The 17,489-nt window shown below is 40.5% G+C and overlaps 1 protein-coding gene across 1 annotated transcript in view; it reads right to left on the reverse strand.

Annotated features, from left to right (window-relative positions):
* Window positions 1-17,489, reverse strand: part of NSUN2 (NOP2/Sun RNA methyltransferase 2) — a 26,602-nt gene continuing 9,113 nt past the window's right edge. Inside the window, exons 6-19 of the mRNA XM_059694670.1 lie at window positions 17,358-17,442; window positions 16,205-16,397; window positions 14,324-14,398; window positions 12,954-13,084; window positions 10,036-10,109; window positions 9,289-9,419; window positions 8,811-8,907; window positions 5,591-5,775; window positions 5,178-5,270; window positions 4,473-4,608; window positions 3,761-3,841; window positions 3,298-3,436; window positions 1,655-1,694; window positions 1-948 (exon numbers count right to left, since the gene is read on the reverse strand). Of these exons, the coding sequence (XP_059550653.1) occupies window positions 657-948; window positions 1,655-1,694; window positions 3,298-3,436; window positions 3,761-3,841; window positions 4,473-4,608; window positions 5,178-5,270; window positions 5,591-5,775; window positions 8,811-8,907; window positions 9,289-9,419; window positions 10,036-10,109; window positions 12,954-13,084; window positions 14,324-14,398; window positions 16,205-16,397; window positions 17,358-17,442 (1,752 nt within the window). The 3' untranslated portion in view covers window positions 1-656. The remainder of the gene's footprint in view (window positions 949-1,654; window positions 1,695-3,297; window positions 3,437-3,760; window positions 3,842-4,472; window positions 4,609-5,177; window positions 5,271-5,590; window positions 5,776-8,810; window positions 8,908-9,288; window positions 9,420-10,035; window positions 10,110-12,953; window positions 13,085-14,323; window positions 14,399-16,204; window positions 16,398-17,357; window positions 17,443-17,489) is intronic.

The raw sequence follows: 17,489 nt of genomic DNA on the forward strand, positions 1-17,489 counted from the left end.
CACATTTCTCATTAACTCTTTATTTTAATGTTCCAAGGATCCCAAAACACCATTTAAAAACTAAAAGTGCAAAGCAGTCCATCAATAAAAGCACATAAAACCCTCATGAGTATCACAATTCACGATACAGCTTTTACCCCAAGGTTTATTTTATCCATTATTACAAAGGCACAGAAGTCATCTGAGACCTCAGATATTTACCTCACTGCATGTTAATGTCGCACTGCTATGATGCAACTTAACATAATTATTATAAAGCTCATAATGCAGTTTTCCAATAACTCATCAGGAGATATAGATTCTTTCTATAAATAATTAAAAGAAATACTGGACTTAGGAGCAATATAGGCATAACAAAGGGAACCTGAAAATTTCTGTAAGAGCAGTTATATTTCTCGATGGAAGTTAAGACTTTACTGTGAAACTCTTACTACCTGCAACAGGTACACTGGACCCAGCTTTGCCGAAGTAAAATGAGCAACTTCTAACAAACTAAAAAAAATACTTTTTAGTAAACTCCATATGAAAGCAGTACTGAGATCATTCATAGATGCTTCCATCATTCCATCAGTTTCCAGTCTTTAAAAATATGTACTTTGCAGGTCAGAAATTCTGGATTTGGTGGTAGACACCAAGGTGGAGGCCCCGCAGTCTCCTCACCGGGGCACAGTGGCGCCCCCAGCCGAGTCACTGCCTGTGCTGGTGGCGTCTGGACTGGCAGCCTGTTCTGCTCTCTGGTCGGCACTCACCTCGTCATCTTCAAGAGGTCCAGAGGTGGCTGCACTCTCGTCCGTCAGAGCAGTCCCCTCTTTCCTCTTTTCTGCCAATACCTCCAGCCCCATCATCCTGAGATAATGCAGCCTTTCATTCTTGGGCACAAAAGTTCGCATTGAGGCCTTTCCCCGCCATCCACACAACACAATGGGACATTGCAGGGTATCTGGTTTCCTACAAACAAAGTGGCTTCGTGTAAGTATTAAGTCTTTCATCACTGCCTCTAAAGAGGTTCAATATGCAGTCTCTCCAAAAATTATACCACTAAACCACTGGGAAGGCATTTCAGTCTGTGATCCTATGGATTTTCTCAAAGATCAGCTTCCTCCTTCATACCCTGAATATCAACACCCTCAAATTGGTCAGTTGTTTTTCACTAGCTGGGGTGCTCTGGGAAGCCACCCGAGCTCTGTCCCGTTCCTGGAAAGGGCTGACAATCTACTCCTCCAAGCATTTGTCAGGTGCCGGTGGTTACATGAAAGCAGGGCTGGACCCCTGTAAGCCACAGAGGACCCGACCCTCATGCCCCACCCTAGAACAGCACTGATGCTTAACAGGTAATCCAGGCACTGAACCAACGAAGAGAAGGCAGAACGCAATCTCTCTTACCTGTTCAATCTTTCCACTTATTCTGTTTAAGACAGGAATTAGGATTAGGTTTCTAAAGCACACAGAACACACACTATGCATTTTATTATCTAAATAAAAATATGTTTGGCCTGAGCTGAACATTCTATAAAAAATATTTTCAAGAATGTAGTATTTTAGTACTAAATTTTCCCTATATTGTCTTCAGGAACATTCATAAAAGGCTTCTAAGCACACCCACAGTCCCCCAACAATAACACCAAAGCCCGATGGCAAGAATATCCTAACTTACGTAGGATCCGGCTCGTACTTCAAGACGACACTCCCCTTGGCTGGAAGAGAAACAGACAAGCATTGGCCAAGCTTCCTAGTCAGTGGACACCTCTGTTTATGTGAAAAGAGAACAAGAAATAATCTACACTCTGGGGTCCCCAGGATCTTAATGAAGAAGGGACTTTTCTTCTAAAAACATGAAGGCATCAGCCAACTAAGCACCAAGTAGGGCCGTCAGGACAATGTGAGAGAGGACCAAGCCAGACCATCCCGGATTTAGGTGAAGCTACTCAGCAAGTCTCAGATGCAGGGAGGTGGGACTAACTACTGATTAATTCTCAAAGTTCAAGGTTAGATAACAGCTCCAACTTCCAGAAACAGCATGAAACACATAAAAAATATCAAAAATTATACTGTAATCATCTACAGGATTTAAAAAGTACAAATGGCTCCTTTATCCTTTAAAATAATCTCTCCTCTAAATTGAGGTTATGCCTGAGGAGACAAGAGGATGCAGACTCAACACATGGGCTATGTTCTTTAGGCCTCCAGTTTTAAATGTAAAACAAACGATTATATGACCTCAATAACCGATTTATTCAGTTTTCATCAAATTGAGCCAGAAATATTGAACAGATAAAAGTTAACAAGAGGGAAGGTGAAGGGATTAAGAATCCCCTGCCCGCCCCCCAAAAAAACCAGCTCATAGACAACAACAGTATGGTGATTACCACAGGAAGGAGTGTGGGGGGAGGTAGAAGAGGGTAAAGGGGCCAATAAATAGTGATGGAAGGAAACTTGACTTGGGGATGATGAACACACAATACACAGATGTATAGAATTGTATACCTGAAACCTATATAATTTTATTCACCAATATCACCCCAATAAATTCAACTACAAATTAATAAGAATAGAATTATTTTTATTCTTAAGTAAAAACATCACTCAAGTGATCTAAGTGGAGGTTTATGAAATATAAAACCAACAAAAATCTGTTTTGGTGAGAATCTATTTTGGCTAGCTAGCAATGCCATAGCAAGACTGCATATTCTGCCCTAGCCGGTTTGGCTCATTGGATAGAGTGTTGGCCTGCGGACTGAAGGGTCCCAGGTTCGATTCCAGTCAAGGGCACATGCCCCCGTTGCGGGCTCGATCCCCAGTGTGGGGCGTGCAAGAGGCAGCTGATCAATGATTTTCTCTCATCGTTGATGTTTCTAACTCTCTCTCCCTCTTCCTTCCTCTCTGAAATCAGTAAAAATATATTTTTTAAAAAAACGACTGCATATTCTGCTTTAATGGGATTGATAAAAACGCATTCTTGGCTTCCACACGGGTACCTTTCCTGGTGGGCAGGTGACATGGAGCTCCGGCTGGTGGGCTGGCCAGGCCCTAATAACTGCACACCATCAATGGAAGCTGGGAGATGCAGGGTCTCCCAGGGTCTGGGGAAGTAGGGCAACCCTAGGGATGCCCTTGACTCTCAATACACTAAGAGGCCAATTATGTTTCCACAAAGCCCTCTGGAAACTGACAGTCAGTAAAAGACAGCCACAATGCATTGAATATTAAGACTGAGAAAGAGCCAACAAGAGGAAATACCCACAGCTGTACTGTCTTTGTAAGGACTAGTGAGGCCTCCATGCAAGTCAAACTGCTTACCCAGGTCCTTGGCTTGGATGTATGTCTCACTGCTAAGTTTTCTAAGAAATGGATTTTCCTGGGTTAATAGAATTTTAACATCTTCCAATGATACAGTGATAATTCTTGAATTAATAAATGGATATAATGTATAGATTCCCTGTGGGGAAAAGAGAGGTCACTTTATGAATGGAAACAATCAATCACCCTCTACCTCATAAAGTGAGCACCCACTGTCCTCAGGGCCTTTCCAAGGACTATGTCCAGGCCTCACCTGCCCAGAACCTGTAATAATCTGTAAGCAAACACCCTCCCAGAGCAGGAAACCCAGCCTCAGAAAGCGCAAGAGACTCAAATGGCTGGTAGTGCCAGCCCAGCTCTGAGCCATCCAGACCTGTCGGGCTGGCTTAGAAGCTCCTATTTGTGCCCAACTGCTTCCCATTTATTCATGGCTAGTGCTGTCCAAATCTGTTCCCCAAATTACCTCCTGTGCTAACCGGAAAGCACAATCAAACTCTTCTCCACTGCTATTTCGACACCAGACTTTTATCCCAGTATTAATAACCTATAAGTTAAAAAATATGATGAAACACACATAAATAAAAGTCAGGATAATCAATTAAAATAATCCCTTCTACCCTGAGGAGGCAGAACTGTAAGTACCTTATGAAAGAAGGAAAAGAGAAATAAAGAACCTCTGAAGACCAGGAAACTTTAAAAATGCAAGACTATGTCAGCACATTCTATGGGCTGTCAGGAGCAAGGATCCTGTCCCCCTGGGAACCCCTGTGGACACCAAGTCCTAGTCAAGGTTATAAACTACTTTGACGTCATGGACCTTCACACAACACCTTAAATAAATAGGCAAAGGAAAAAACAACTTAGGAAAACAGTAAAGCAAATGAAAACAGGGAACTAAAAATAGAAACACTCTGTAGAAAATGGAAATGACAACACCATACCACAGCAGCAGCAGCCAGACCCCCCAAACCCATGACACCTACCTCCCATGACACAAACAGTGAGACGGACAGTGGGGCAGAAGGGACGCAGGCCACGCAGCCTGGGCCTGCTAAGGGCTCTGGGGACCTCGGCCCATACTGGACATGGGAGAGCCAGTGCCAGGATCTGCTCCTCCCAAGGAAACCTGAGCAGGAGTCCTCAATTATGCATCAGTCCCCATCTGTGACCTGTACCTTCATCCTCTCACTATTGTTCAGCAGCACGTTTCTCAGCTCCTTGGAAACCATGTAGAGTTGTCTTTTCTTCCCTTCTGTAGTTCGAGTTAACAAATTCATCCTTGGGAATGAAGGATCCAGAGCATAAAATTTCCTACAAATAAAGCAGAGGTGCTGATGAATGTAATTAAAAATTTAATAGACGGTCTTTAAGCACCCTCTATTCTCCCCAACAAGACAACGTAAGTGACCACTCTGGTAAATATATACAAAAACTTAATGAATAAGGAAGAGATAACCTGAGACTGTTATCCTAAGCATCTTTTTTCTCTGTTCTGCCTGGAGATTCCCAATTAAGGCCCTACCCAGCCCCAGTATTCCTCATCTCCTAAATTGGAACTGAGTAAGGCAGCCTTGGCCACTGATTTCGTAACTCAACTGAGTAATTTACATTCAGGATCTGAGTCCAGAGTTCTTCCATCTCTCCACTGTCTTTACCTTTGGGCAGTCTATTTTCTCTGATTACTGCTCACTTTAAATTGAAGGGTTCAGTAAACACACCCTAAAGTTTCATCCAGCTGTAACATGCAATTAGAAAGTAAAAATACAGCTATTATACAGAACTAGATAAAAATAAAACTATGGTTAAATATTACCAGTTATGCATTTGTAACCCCACAGTAAATTTCTTTAAAGAATTAAAAAGGTTGAATTAATCCTTACTGGATTGGTGGAAATAATGGGTCGTCTTCAGGAATAAACACAAATGGATCTTCTTTAAATCCAAATAACTTCATTTTCTTCGATGGAGGGGGACTAAAGGAAGTGGGATGAAATCAGTCATCTGAAATCTGAAACAGCACACTCTTCCCTGCCCTCAACCCTCACCCCCAGCTCTGTGCATCACGGGGCTTTATACACATGCCTCCTCAGGCCTTAAATCTCTTCCCCCAGACAACAGACAGCAGCACCCACACCAAAAGGTCCTTAACACTGAACTGAGTACTTTGCCAGCCAAAATATTCTCACACTGCCTGCTGAAAAACCACCACAGGAAAGGCTCTGGGATCCCAGTCAATCTACATGGCTGGGAAGACACTAGAATGTTAGGCTCAAGACAGAACCATGTTTCTTACCCACACACGCCATCTTTCTTATTTCCATTATTCTCTAAATCCTCAGTCCTTTGTATTATTTCTGCATCACCAATTCCAGTGTCCAGTTTCCTTTCCAGCTCCGAGGGGCCCACAGCCTTCTCTCCCGTGGGACCTGCAGGGCTGGACTGCACAGGGTCTCTTGGCTTCGCAGACTCCCCCTGCAGCTGTCAGAGGGAATAGTAAGTCTATTTACACTCAAATCCACTTTGCACTGCTACAAAAAATTAATAAAATGGAGCTCACAAAATCAATCTTAACTATTTTCCTATAACATTTTATAGAAAATATAACATCTTGCTATTATAAACAGAACTCATGGACATTGTTTCTTTGAGGTTAAAATCACTTTACCATAACCCCACAAAAAGCATAAACAGCTGGCAGATAATCCCAGCTTGTCTTCATTTAAAATGCTGCTGGCATCCACTCTGTATAAGGCACACTGAGAGATGCAAAGGAGTCAACGCAATCCCTAAATGTAGGCAGGGCGGAAAAGACAAGTATGGGAATAATCACAACGTAGGAAAGGATAGTGATACTGTTTCAGGGCACCTGGAGAAACTCCGGTGAAAATCAGAAGAATGTACCTCCAGGGACCAAGGAAATACCTGTTGAATAATAACTGTCTGAGCGGGGGCAAAGCTATAAATGTGGTTTTGAGAAGGAGCAAAATGTTTTACTTATGTTAAATGTTCATATACTTTTTATATAAAGTCTTAAATGAAAAATTATTTAAAACTACATGTCCTTTCTAGTAAGTCCCAAGATTGGTAAAAGTAATTCCTAGTTCCTATGAAGTGAGCTTACAAATTAGACACCTAAGCACAGAAAAGTTCCCCAATTCACAAAGCTGTAAAGTGGACTAGCTGGTGAGATTCTAAAGCTATTAACATTATACAACACTGCCTCCCAGAGAATAGTTTATTTAGATGTAGAAAAAGGCAAAAAACAAAACCACCACCTGAAACGGCTTGGCAAGGCCAGCAGTGGCCCACATCCTTTCTATCCCCATCTCCGCTTCTTGAAATGCTGCCTCTTTTTCAGAGCCCATCACTAATGCCCTTTTCTCCAGGAAGCTTTCTCTGCTCCATCCCAGCGATCTAATCTCGCCCTCCCCGGAATACCAGCAGCACTGTGCCAGTGTGGCTTTCCCTGACTCAAACTCTGGATTAATGTCTACACGGCTTCACTTCCACTAGATCCCAGCATCCTGAATACAAAGAATCTCAGAAAATCCCCAGTAGCACAGACAACCAAAATTTATTTACACAACAAAGTAAGTAAGAAACTAATATGATAGAAAAGAGGAGAATATTTAAATGACCCTAAGTTGTTCTAAAAAGTGTGAAGCCACAGCAGAGGAGGCAGACTAACAAATACTTCAAAACCCATTTATATAGTTGATTATAAAACAAAACGTGAACAAATCCAAGTGAATCTAAAGTATGTTGCCAAAACCGGTTTGGCTCAGTGGATAGAGCGTCGGCCTGCTGACTGAAAGGTCCCAGGTTCGATTCTGGTCAAGGGCATGTACCTGGGTTGCGGGCACATCCCCAGTAGGAGATGTGCAGGAGGCGGCTGATCGATGTTTCTCTCTCATCGATGTTTCTAACTCTCTATCTCTCTCCCTTCCTCTCTGTAAAAAATCAATAAAATATATTTTTAAAAAAAATAAAAAAAAATAAAGTATGTTTATGTGAACAGACCTTCAACCTGTGTGTGGTACAGTAGTCACCAGCCATGTGCTGGTGACTGACCCCTGCAGGGGTGACTAGTGTAAAGGTGTATCTTAGAGTGTAATATCTATACTTTTTTTAGAAACTTAGTATAAAAGCATATAAAAATAACTCATTAATAACTTATTTTGATTACATGAAAATAACATCTTAAATATACCGGGGTAAACAAGAAAACTTTTAATTTCACTTTTCTTGGGAAAAGAGGCTGCGAGAAAACCGAAACTACACATGTGGCTGGGGCTCCGTTTCTGTTAGCAGTGCTTTGATCGGCCAGCTCTTCTCTCGACCAGGGAGTTAGGGACCGATTAGAGTTAAGACCACGGCACAGAGACCTTCACTCTCTAAGGGAAACGCTCTCTAGCCTAACACCAATGCCATGGTGACTGCCCCAAAGTGCCAGTTCCAATCCTGGGCCAGTTTGAGGCTGTCTACTCACTCCTATATTAATCTGGATTAGCCATACCCCAGAAAACTGTTTACTTGCTATTTCTCCACAATCTAAGCATTATTTATCCTAATTTTTAAGCATGGATCTGAAAGAAATGCAGACCTTCAGACTGTGACTCCAGGCTAAGTTCTATGAAGGCTGACATACAAACTAACAAAATAATGCCAAGCTGACAAGGAGGAGAGTACATGTTAAACCACAACTTTATGTCAAATCTCGAAAAGCAGTCCTTTCTCAGCCACTCTGCTTCACAGTCGCCCGTACAATGACCCAGGAGGCAATTTAGATCTGTTGCTACAGGTCAGGGCCAATCCATTCCTTTTCAGCTAGGCCTGGACAAACTGTAATTATTCACAGCCAAGGTGAAGACAGGCTTGAGATTAGCAGAGTTCCATCAAACTGAACTGGGCTAAACGGAACCAACCTACAGTAGGGAATTAGAGCTCAGAGCCAGTTTGGTTTGGGGGTAGGGTGGGGGGATACTCTGATTTTGAGCCACAGAGTAGTCTTTACATGTTTTCAATTTTTATTAAAGAATTAGATTTAAGCCCTGGCTAGTGTGGCTCAGTTGGTTGGGGGGCGTCCTGCACACTGAAAGGTTTGCTGATTCAATTCCTAGTCAGGGCACACGCCTGGGTTGCAGGCTCAATCCCCAGTGGGGGGGACATACAGGAGACAGCCTCAATATCTCTCTCTCTCTCTCTCTCTCTCTCTCTCTCTCTCTCTCTCTCGTCCTTAAAAAAAAAAAATCAGTAAAAGAATCTTAAAAATATTTAGATTTAAGGTGCAGAAGAAATGCACTTCCCAAAGTCTGCCTTTTCCACTTACATATCCCTTATAAGAAATTGCTTTTTGTTTGGAAAACTCAACATTTAAATGAATCCCTCCACACACCATCGGGCCCAGCCACCCTCCACCCCACAAAACACATTCCAACTGACCCCTGTCAGCTCCTGCCTTGATTGCACAAAGAGATCACATGGTATGCTGTGGTATTTTGGAAGACATTTACCTTTGGTGGACGTTTATTCCATGGCATTGAAGACTTCTTCACTAATACTGCCACAAAGAACCCTCCAGTATTTTGATGATGTGGTAATATTCTAAGACTAAAAAAAACCAAAACACAATTCTCACTTTTTAACTGATCCAAAATACGTTCATTTAGTATTAAATATTAAGACAAGTACTATAAAGATGACCTGTGATAGAGAAGTCATGTCTTAATATTTCACACAGCCCTCACTCAAGGAATGGCCAATGTGTAATATGCAGAAAATTAATGCAGTATCTAATGTATTACCATTAGGTTCTAACTACCTTCATTATTCACAAAGGCTCAATGCCAGCAGCTAACAGGTATGGAGTTCTCAGGTGTTGAAAAGTTTATATACCTGAGGCCAGCCATAGGCGTAGCCCAGGCCTCACAGGAATGCCGGAGGGCCCAACCTCCCCAATGTCCCCAAACTCTGAGAGCCCCACAAACTCACCACCGCTCTAGATGCATCGCCTGCAACTTCTCTGGGTCCTTTGGTGGGAACATGGTCGGCCGAATCTGGGTATGTCTGCTGTGAGGAACCTCATCCCACTCTGCAAACCACTGCCCATCTTTCGTCATTACCTGAAAAATGAGAGGGGAAGATTCTAAATCACTAGCATTCCCTAATAAAGAGGGGCCAGTGTACATGCTCTCAAAAATGATAAATGGTTATTTTCATCTCTCTCTAAAGCTAGGAAGGCTATAAATAGCCCAGGCCTGTTTTTCTCAGTGGTTAGAATGTCAACCTGCGCACTGAAGGATCTCGGGTTCAATTCCCAGTCAAGGGCAAGTTCCTGGGATGCAGGTTTGATCCTCGCCCACAGGTGTGCATGCATCAGGCAACCAATCAATGTCTCTCTCATATTAATGTTCCTCTCTTTATTTCTCCCTCACTTCAACTTTCTCTGAAAATCAATGGAAAAAATATCCTATCCTTGGGTGAAGATTTAAAAAAAAAGGAAATAATTTTTTATTCCATAAAACAGGACAATTATTTTATAAAGCATTTTCCATGTGGAATTTAAAAAAGAAAAAACACAAGGCTCATATTGTTTCGCTTAAAACTGAAAAATGAATTCTTGCATATTACAAACAAAGCTTAAATCTCAGCCAATAAAAGAAAGCAAAGCTGTACTTATAGAGACCATGGCTAGGTTGTACCTGCTCTGTTGAGCCAGAGTCCTCACAGAAACATTACCTTCCATTGTGTGAGGCCAGGCATCCATTTCAGTCCTGGCAATTCAGAAGACACATCAGCAAGCTCCAAAGCACCTATGTATCAAAAAGTAAAATAAAATAAATTTTTTCCACATGACGCCCAGTGAATGAGATGCAGATCACATACTGCATGATTCTCTATTTAGAAAATGTCTGGGTGGGGCAAAACTGACAGAACGTACATTCGTGGTTCCTAATGGGAACAGGGTGTGACTGCAAATGGGCAGGACGGCTCTGCTTGGGGCGATGGGAATGAACTACTAGTAAAATCGGGCTGTGGTGAGGGCTATGCAACAATTTAGTAAATTTACTAAAGATCATAGAATTGTACAGCTGAAACCAGTGAATGTTATGGTATGTCAGTTGGAGCTCAATAAAGCTCTTGAACTAGAGAAGAGCTGCAGGACGCATTCAAGGTTGACTGATTCCATGGCCAAAATCACCTTAAAGGCATCACCAGGCTAGAATCCAGCTAAGGTTCCACTCTTGGTTTTTAGACCATGGCAGTCAGATGATTTGGATCTCTCCTTTATGCCTTTATGGCTAACAAACATCTCAGAACCAAAAAAGTAACATTTTAAAGTGAACTGTGGCAATTTTTAAACATTCAGTTTTAAGTCCAAATTAAGTTTTCTAAAACTGCCCATCAGGACAACAGTCTAATTTTAAAAACACCATGTCTACAGTAGCAGTATTACAAGAAGCTGTGAGATGGGAAGGAAACCTTTCACATGAACTACCACTCACAGGCCACACACACTGATTTGACAGTCTCACAGAATAGCAAACACCAACAAAGACCCACATAAGCTATGAAAATTCAGACAAGAATTATATACAACAAAGCAAGAGAATCCCCAACGGGCATCTAACAGTGAGACAGACACCTTTGACCAAAACATTGTATTGACTTCCACTAGTATATCTGAACAATCTTACTTTAAAAAGTGAATACTAATAGTGGAGGTTTCCAGAAACTGGTTTCTTCAAACATTGTCCACTGCTCAGTATGCCCTCCTGCCAGCATTTGGGTCAGAAGCTGCCAATGCTGGCTCAGTGTTTGTAGCTGAATGTTCTATGGACTGCCCCTCCTCCAGCTAAGTCTCTGAGTGCTTTCAAGTCCAGTCACAGCAATTGCCAAGTACTAAGCTCAGCAAAGGTCTATATGCTCCCATGAAGCCATGTCTACACAGGACGCCTGTCACTGAGGACTGAAAAGAGTCTACAAGCCTGAAACAATCACATGTATAATGGTGGCTGAGAGATCAAGATCTAGACTGGAAACCCATGTGCCTAATCACTGAGTAGGATGCCCAGTTCAACTATTCTATATATATAAAAGCCTAAGCAACTGGCAGACCATTCAACCGGTAGCAATGACATGCCCTGATCACCAGTGGGCAGACGCTCAATGCAGGAGCTGCCAAGCTGCGGTGACTTGACAGCTGCGGTTCTCAGTGACACACCCGGAACCAGAGAGGAGGGAGCCCAATTCTGGGGTGCATCTCACGAGAACTGCCCTCTCGCAATCCGGACCCCTTGGGAGATGTCAGAGAGCTGGTTTTGGCCCAATCCCCACAGGCCAGGCTGAGGGACCCCAATGGTGCACGATTCATGCACTGGGCATCTAGTTTACTATAAAATTACATGACCCACAGTCTTTCTCTTCATATGCCTTCTGCGATAAAGCACCAACAAAACTGTGGAGATTATGACCATGTAAAAAAAATCACTCAGATATCACATCTTTCTGTAGACCAACATAAGTTCAGCAAAAACAAAACACAGTAAATGCAGGCCGAAGGACAAGAGGGCTCACTACACATAGATCAACCAGCCTCTGAAAACTTAACTGGAAGCCCCGACTGTTATAGATACCACCACAGGAAATGCACTCTTGTCTTAACTTACTTCACAAAAATGCATGTTGTAAATTTGATAGTATTCTATTCTGGAATGAAATTTGCAATTTCCTTCTATTTGAAATTTCTCATTATTTGCTTTAAGAAGAATATGACAGGAAAGGTTATCATTTTATTGAAAACAAAAGGAGAAATAATATTTTACATCAAAATGTTATGGAAATTGCTGTTTCAGAACATTTCATAAAACAGTGCTATAAGACCTCACACCCATTAGAACAGATACTATCAAAAACACAGAAAACAACAAGTGCTGGCGAGGATATAGACAAGAACCCTGTGTACTGCTGGTGGACCTGTAAAATGGTGCAGTCACTATGGAAAACAGTATGGGGGTGGGTCCTGAAACAGAATTATCACGACCCAGTAATTCCACTTCTGGGTATTATTACACCCCAAAAAACCAAAAGCAGAGCCTCAAATTTATTGTCCACCATGGTCATAGCAGCATTATAATGAGGAAGCAACCCAAGCGTCCATGGATGGTATACATACAACGGAATATCATTCAGCTGGAAAAAGGGAAGGAGACTGACACATGCTACAACACAGATAAACCTTGAGGGTGGTATGCTAAGTAGGCAAGTCCCAAAAAGACAAATACTGTATGATTCCACTCATGAGATACCTAGTCTGTTCCAACTCAGAGACAGAGAGACTACAACAAAGGGGAGAGGATAATGGGGAGTTGTTTAATGAATTCAGAATTTCATTTTTATAAGAGGAAGAACTCTGGAAACTGGCTACACCACAATATGAATGTACTTAACACTACTGAACTGTATACTTAAATATAGTTAAAATGCCCCAGGAAAAGGACTACAGAAGTCTATAGTATAGCAGCAATTTTCAACCCTTTTCATCTCATGGTACACATAAAGTAATTATGAAAATTCTGCGGCACACGGACTGAAAATCGCTACACCATAGCAATAGTTTTGAAAAGTCTACACTTGTATTAATACAGCGTGCTTACCTTCACTTTTTTCTAGTAAAGATGCTATGACTGCTTCATCTTCAATGGGGTTCAGTGAACATGTAGAATACACCATCCTGCCACCTTCCACTAGCTGTTCAGCACCCCGTGTAGCAATCCGCAGCTGTAAGCTAAGGGTTAGATACACTAAGTCACCGAGACCAAACACAGCCGACAGCACATTCTTTATGGGCACCCTTTATGTCACGTATTTATTATAAGTTTTTATGACAGACTTACAATAAAATACAAAGTACTATAAGTAAAATAAATAACTTCAATTTAAGAAAAAAAACCCTTAAATTCTAAGTGAATTGATTGTCCCCAGGGAGTTTGACAGGGAGACTGATCGCTTGCTATGATGTGCTCTGACCACCATGGGGCGACGTGGAATGAAGGAAGGCCCCAGCTGGCAGCCGGGCAAGGGAGGCGCTGGGCAGCAGCCTGCAGCTGGGGAATATTGGCCCTCATCGCAGGCCAGGCCTAGGGACCCTACCCGTGCACAAATTTGGTGCGCCGGGCCTCTAGTGTAAATATAAAAAAGCACCTATTTATATAAACACTGGTTTGTGGACTTTCCCCAGCATGTTGACAAGCAAAGCATAAAGTGATTAATGACTAAATTCAACATATTAGATGAATTTCACTATTAAAAAGCCTCCATAGTTGTACAAATATTTGATTTTCCTTACTATGAACAACTTGTAGCCTTCAGTACATTCTAATTTTAACGCCTGTTTCATAAAACAGTGGTATTTATTTAACAGAAACAAAATCTGGTGTTGAAGTTATTAATGATGAACATTCCTTAACATACTTAGACCATCCACTGTTGTACATTTAAGAATGTATAATTTTAATATTAAATGAAAAAAAAATCAAAACTGTTCTAAACAGGAACTTAAAAAATCCATAGGCACAGAAAACTGTAATACACTAGACATGACAGAAGTTATTTTTAAGGTATGAGATTCTTTTCCCTTTTAAGAATTCTCAAAAAAATTTTAGGGACAATAAATATCTGAAATAAAAATGTTAAACAAAATAATTAAACATAAAAAGAATAGAAAACAGGAAAACAACTGATAAGACAGTAAGTAAATAGTCATTTCATTTAAAAAAATTCGAAATGTTATAAAAAATTCTTATGTGTTTTTAATAAATGTGTACAATCCTTAGTTTACTACTCTTAAAGATTTTAAAAGCAACTATTTCTGATATACAAGCAAATTCCCATGGAGTGAGTTACATCATTAACACTCTGATGCTTACTTGGGGTCAAAGATCTGGAAGCCCAATTAGGTGAGTAAACAATAAATTTTGACCAACTGATTTGTCAAACAATGCTGCCAGCTATAAAGTTTACTTACCCATGCAGCTGCAAGCTATTTAAGGTGGTCCACTTTTTCCAGACGTCAATGTTTTTTCTCATTGTGCCATCTCCACTGGAAAGATATTTGAGAACTTAAAACTCACTACAGGTAGATGATTAGAGTTTAACAAATATGTCACATTCAAGCTAAATTATAAAACAGGCATTATTATTATTATAAATACCAATTAGAAAACAACCTAAATCCTTGCAAACTACAATCAACTTTCCATTTCTGTTTTGGGGTTACTCTAGTATATTAAAATCTTTCATTATACTTCAGTTTTCAATTCAATAAGGAAATAAAAGATTTGAAAATGAAACCTCTTTGAACACTTAAAGAGATAGTAATTTACTTCCATTTAGGAGAAATACAGTCCTAGCAAAACTATTTTCAGTCCTAAGACAGACAGAGCCAGGAATACATATGAGCTTATTTTGATCCTGCTACTTAGAAATTTGGATTACACAAACAATGATAAACTCAGATTCATAAAGAACTTTCCATAGCAGATTCAATTAAACCAAGTTAATTTCTTGACCAAGATTTTTCTATATATCATTTAAACATTTTTGATTCTCCACCTTTATTAAATGGAAACTATTTCCACATAAATTTTGTAATAGACTTGATTCATTAATCTCTCTGAACATGTCTAATTTTATCTACCCAGTTTTTCTAAGGTAATTCCTGCATCTGTTGCTTTCTCTGTAAAGTTTAATTTTCCTTGATGGCCTAGTCACATGTCCTTGAGGTGCAGAGTCTGCAGGATGGAAATGTCTTGAGATATGATGGCTTTCATATGACATCCCTCACTTGTACTGCAATGGGTTAAAAATCTGTAATTTTAGGAATTTTTTTCAGCTCACAACTTAATGCTCATAAGGTCATTTTACTCTCACAATATTGTTATTAAGAAATGAGTTAGGCTCCCAATCAAATGAACACGGTTAGGAAAACATCTGATCCAGAGGAAAATTAGAAAATTGCAACCTAGAAAAAAATTCATTTCATGACCAATTTTAAATTTTACTTTAAAGGGAAATTTTTCCAGGTATTTAAAAACTCAGCCATATTCGGTGCTACCAGCTATAATTTTCAAACTCAGTTCTGTTACTGGCAGTAAATCTGCCACTTGTTTGAACAAGGTGAAGTTAATGCTGATGCATTACAGTTAAACACTACTTAGTGCTAACAAAGTTTTGTGGCAGTTTTTGAACTCTAGCCTCATCAAACCATGTGTTCAAAAGCTATTAAACCCTTGTGATCATTGCCTATGTCACTGCCTCAGAGAACTTAACAGCCATCTTTAGTTTCACTCATTTCTTTTTGGAAAAACTCATTCAGTTATGGCATAAAACTTTAGTAAAGGTAAACTCTAAAAACCTAAAATTTACATGTAAAATGTGAAGAAATGTGAACAGGTAACAGGTAAAATCAGTTTATCAAAAGTTTGAACTCCCAATTTCATTGTGCTAAACAATATAAAAGTCACAAATAAAAACCCAATGTGTTTTTATTTATTGACTGTTTTACATCCTCACTGAAGTACAAGCATATACACTCAGATCAACAAATCACTCCAAGTGACTACATCCTGAAATGCATGAGTTTATGATGCCTTTTTCCTCTCAGGTATTTTCTCTCTTTTAGAATATCAAAACCACCCTTTTTTTTAAACTGTGTCCCACGTGCTCAGTCTCCATTATTACTAAAACTCTGTGTCTGTCTTCTAATTTAGGTCACGATGCCTTTCTTCATACCAGCTACCACAAGAATCATACAGACAACTGTTCATGTGCAGTTTCACTTTAGTCTTTAAGTGATTTATTTCCTTAACGGATCCTGGGCTTTCTGGACTCTTGACAATATAAATACCTGCATGGGACGTCACATAGGATGCGATCGTAGAAGAGAACCTCTTTCTTTCCGTTCACGTCTATCATGAGTCTTGGTATGCTGGACGCATCGTGGTTGACCACCATGATGCAGGGACTGCTCAACCTTTTGGCCTGATGAACAAGCAGATAGCAGCGCTTGTTGTCCACATCATTTGCAATGACAAATCCCTCTGGGAATATAAAATTTAGTGTTGGGTGATATGCAGCACAAGTAATTTCCTGAAATACATAACTTGTAGGCTGGCATGTGAGAGGTGAGGATCCACCAAACTTGAGTCCCGAGTGTAAAACATTGGCTAGGACTACAGAAGTGGTCCAAAAACAGAAACCCAGCGGCTCAGCATGGATTTCATAATCCCTTAAAATTTCAAAACTTCAAAATTCATTTGTTCAACTAATTTCTCACTTTGTACCAGTTATTGTGCCAAAAATGTCTTTTTCTATTAGTAACAATTAATTAGGAGGATGAGAGAAAGGTGTACAAACCAACAGAATCACCTGACAAGTGTTTAAATACTGCGTGTGTGCTGAAGCACCACTGTAGACTCTGGATCAGATTCTTGGGGTGGGGTCTCACACTCCTGAACATTTAAAAGCTGTTCCCTGGGAGAGTCTGAGCTGTACCACGGCTAAGTACCGGGTAGAATGTTTCTTGGGTGCCACCTTCTCTCCCTCTGGCTCCTCTCTCATCTCCAGCAAAAAGGCAAATATGTCTAGTAACATTTTATAATCAATAATGCTCCCTCTTAAAGGAAGTAGGAGATAAAGGTACATAAAAATATTAGGAGACTAACTAGCACTATACACAGTATTTTCGCATCTTTATAAAATCTCTATAAAGGAGCATCACTGATACTACAGAAATAGCTACCATTTTCTGAGCACTTTGTAATCTTGTGTCACACACCCCAAGTTCAGGACTGATGGCTCATTTCATAAGTGATGCCTAGTAATATCACCGAACTCACCTCGTAAATGGTGGTAGGATTTGAACCTGGGGAGTCAGACAGCAGCTCTTAACATAGTCCAGGCCTACTTTCAGGGAGGCTTCAGGCAATGTTCTAATTTTTCCCTGTCTACATCCCACCAAAGTAGCATAGCTACCTCCAAACCCCCAGTCCAATGCATACCTGGAAAAGGGACATTCATGTCAGCATGCAGCATTTCAATTAACTGTGTAGTCTTTGATCCAGGTGCTGCACACATATCTAAGATCTATTAAAAAGCAAGGAAATACTTGAGACTTTTATTTTAAGAAATCA

This window comes from Myotis daubentonii, chromosome 4, assembly GCF_963259705.1.
Source record: "Myotis daubentonii chromosome 4, mMyoDau2.1, whole genome shotgun sequence".
NCBI classification, from domain to species: domain Eukaryota; kingdom Metazoa; phylum Chordata; class Mammalia; order Chiroptera; family Vespertilionidae; genus Myotis; species Myotis daubentonii.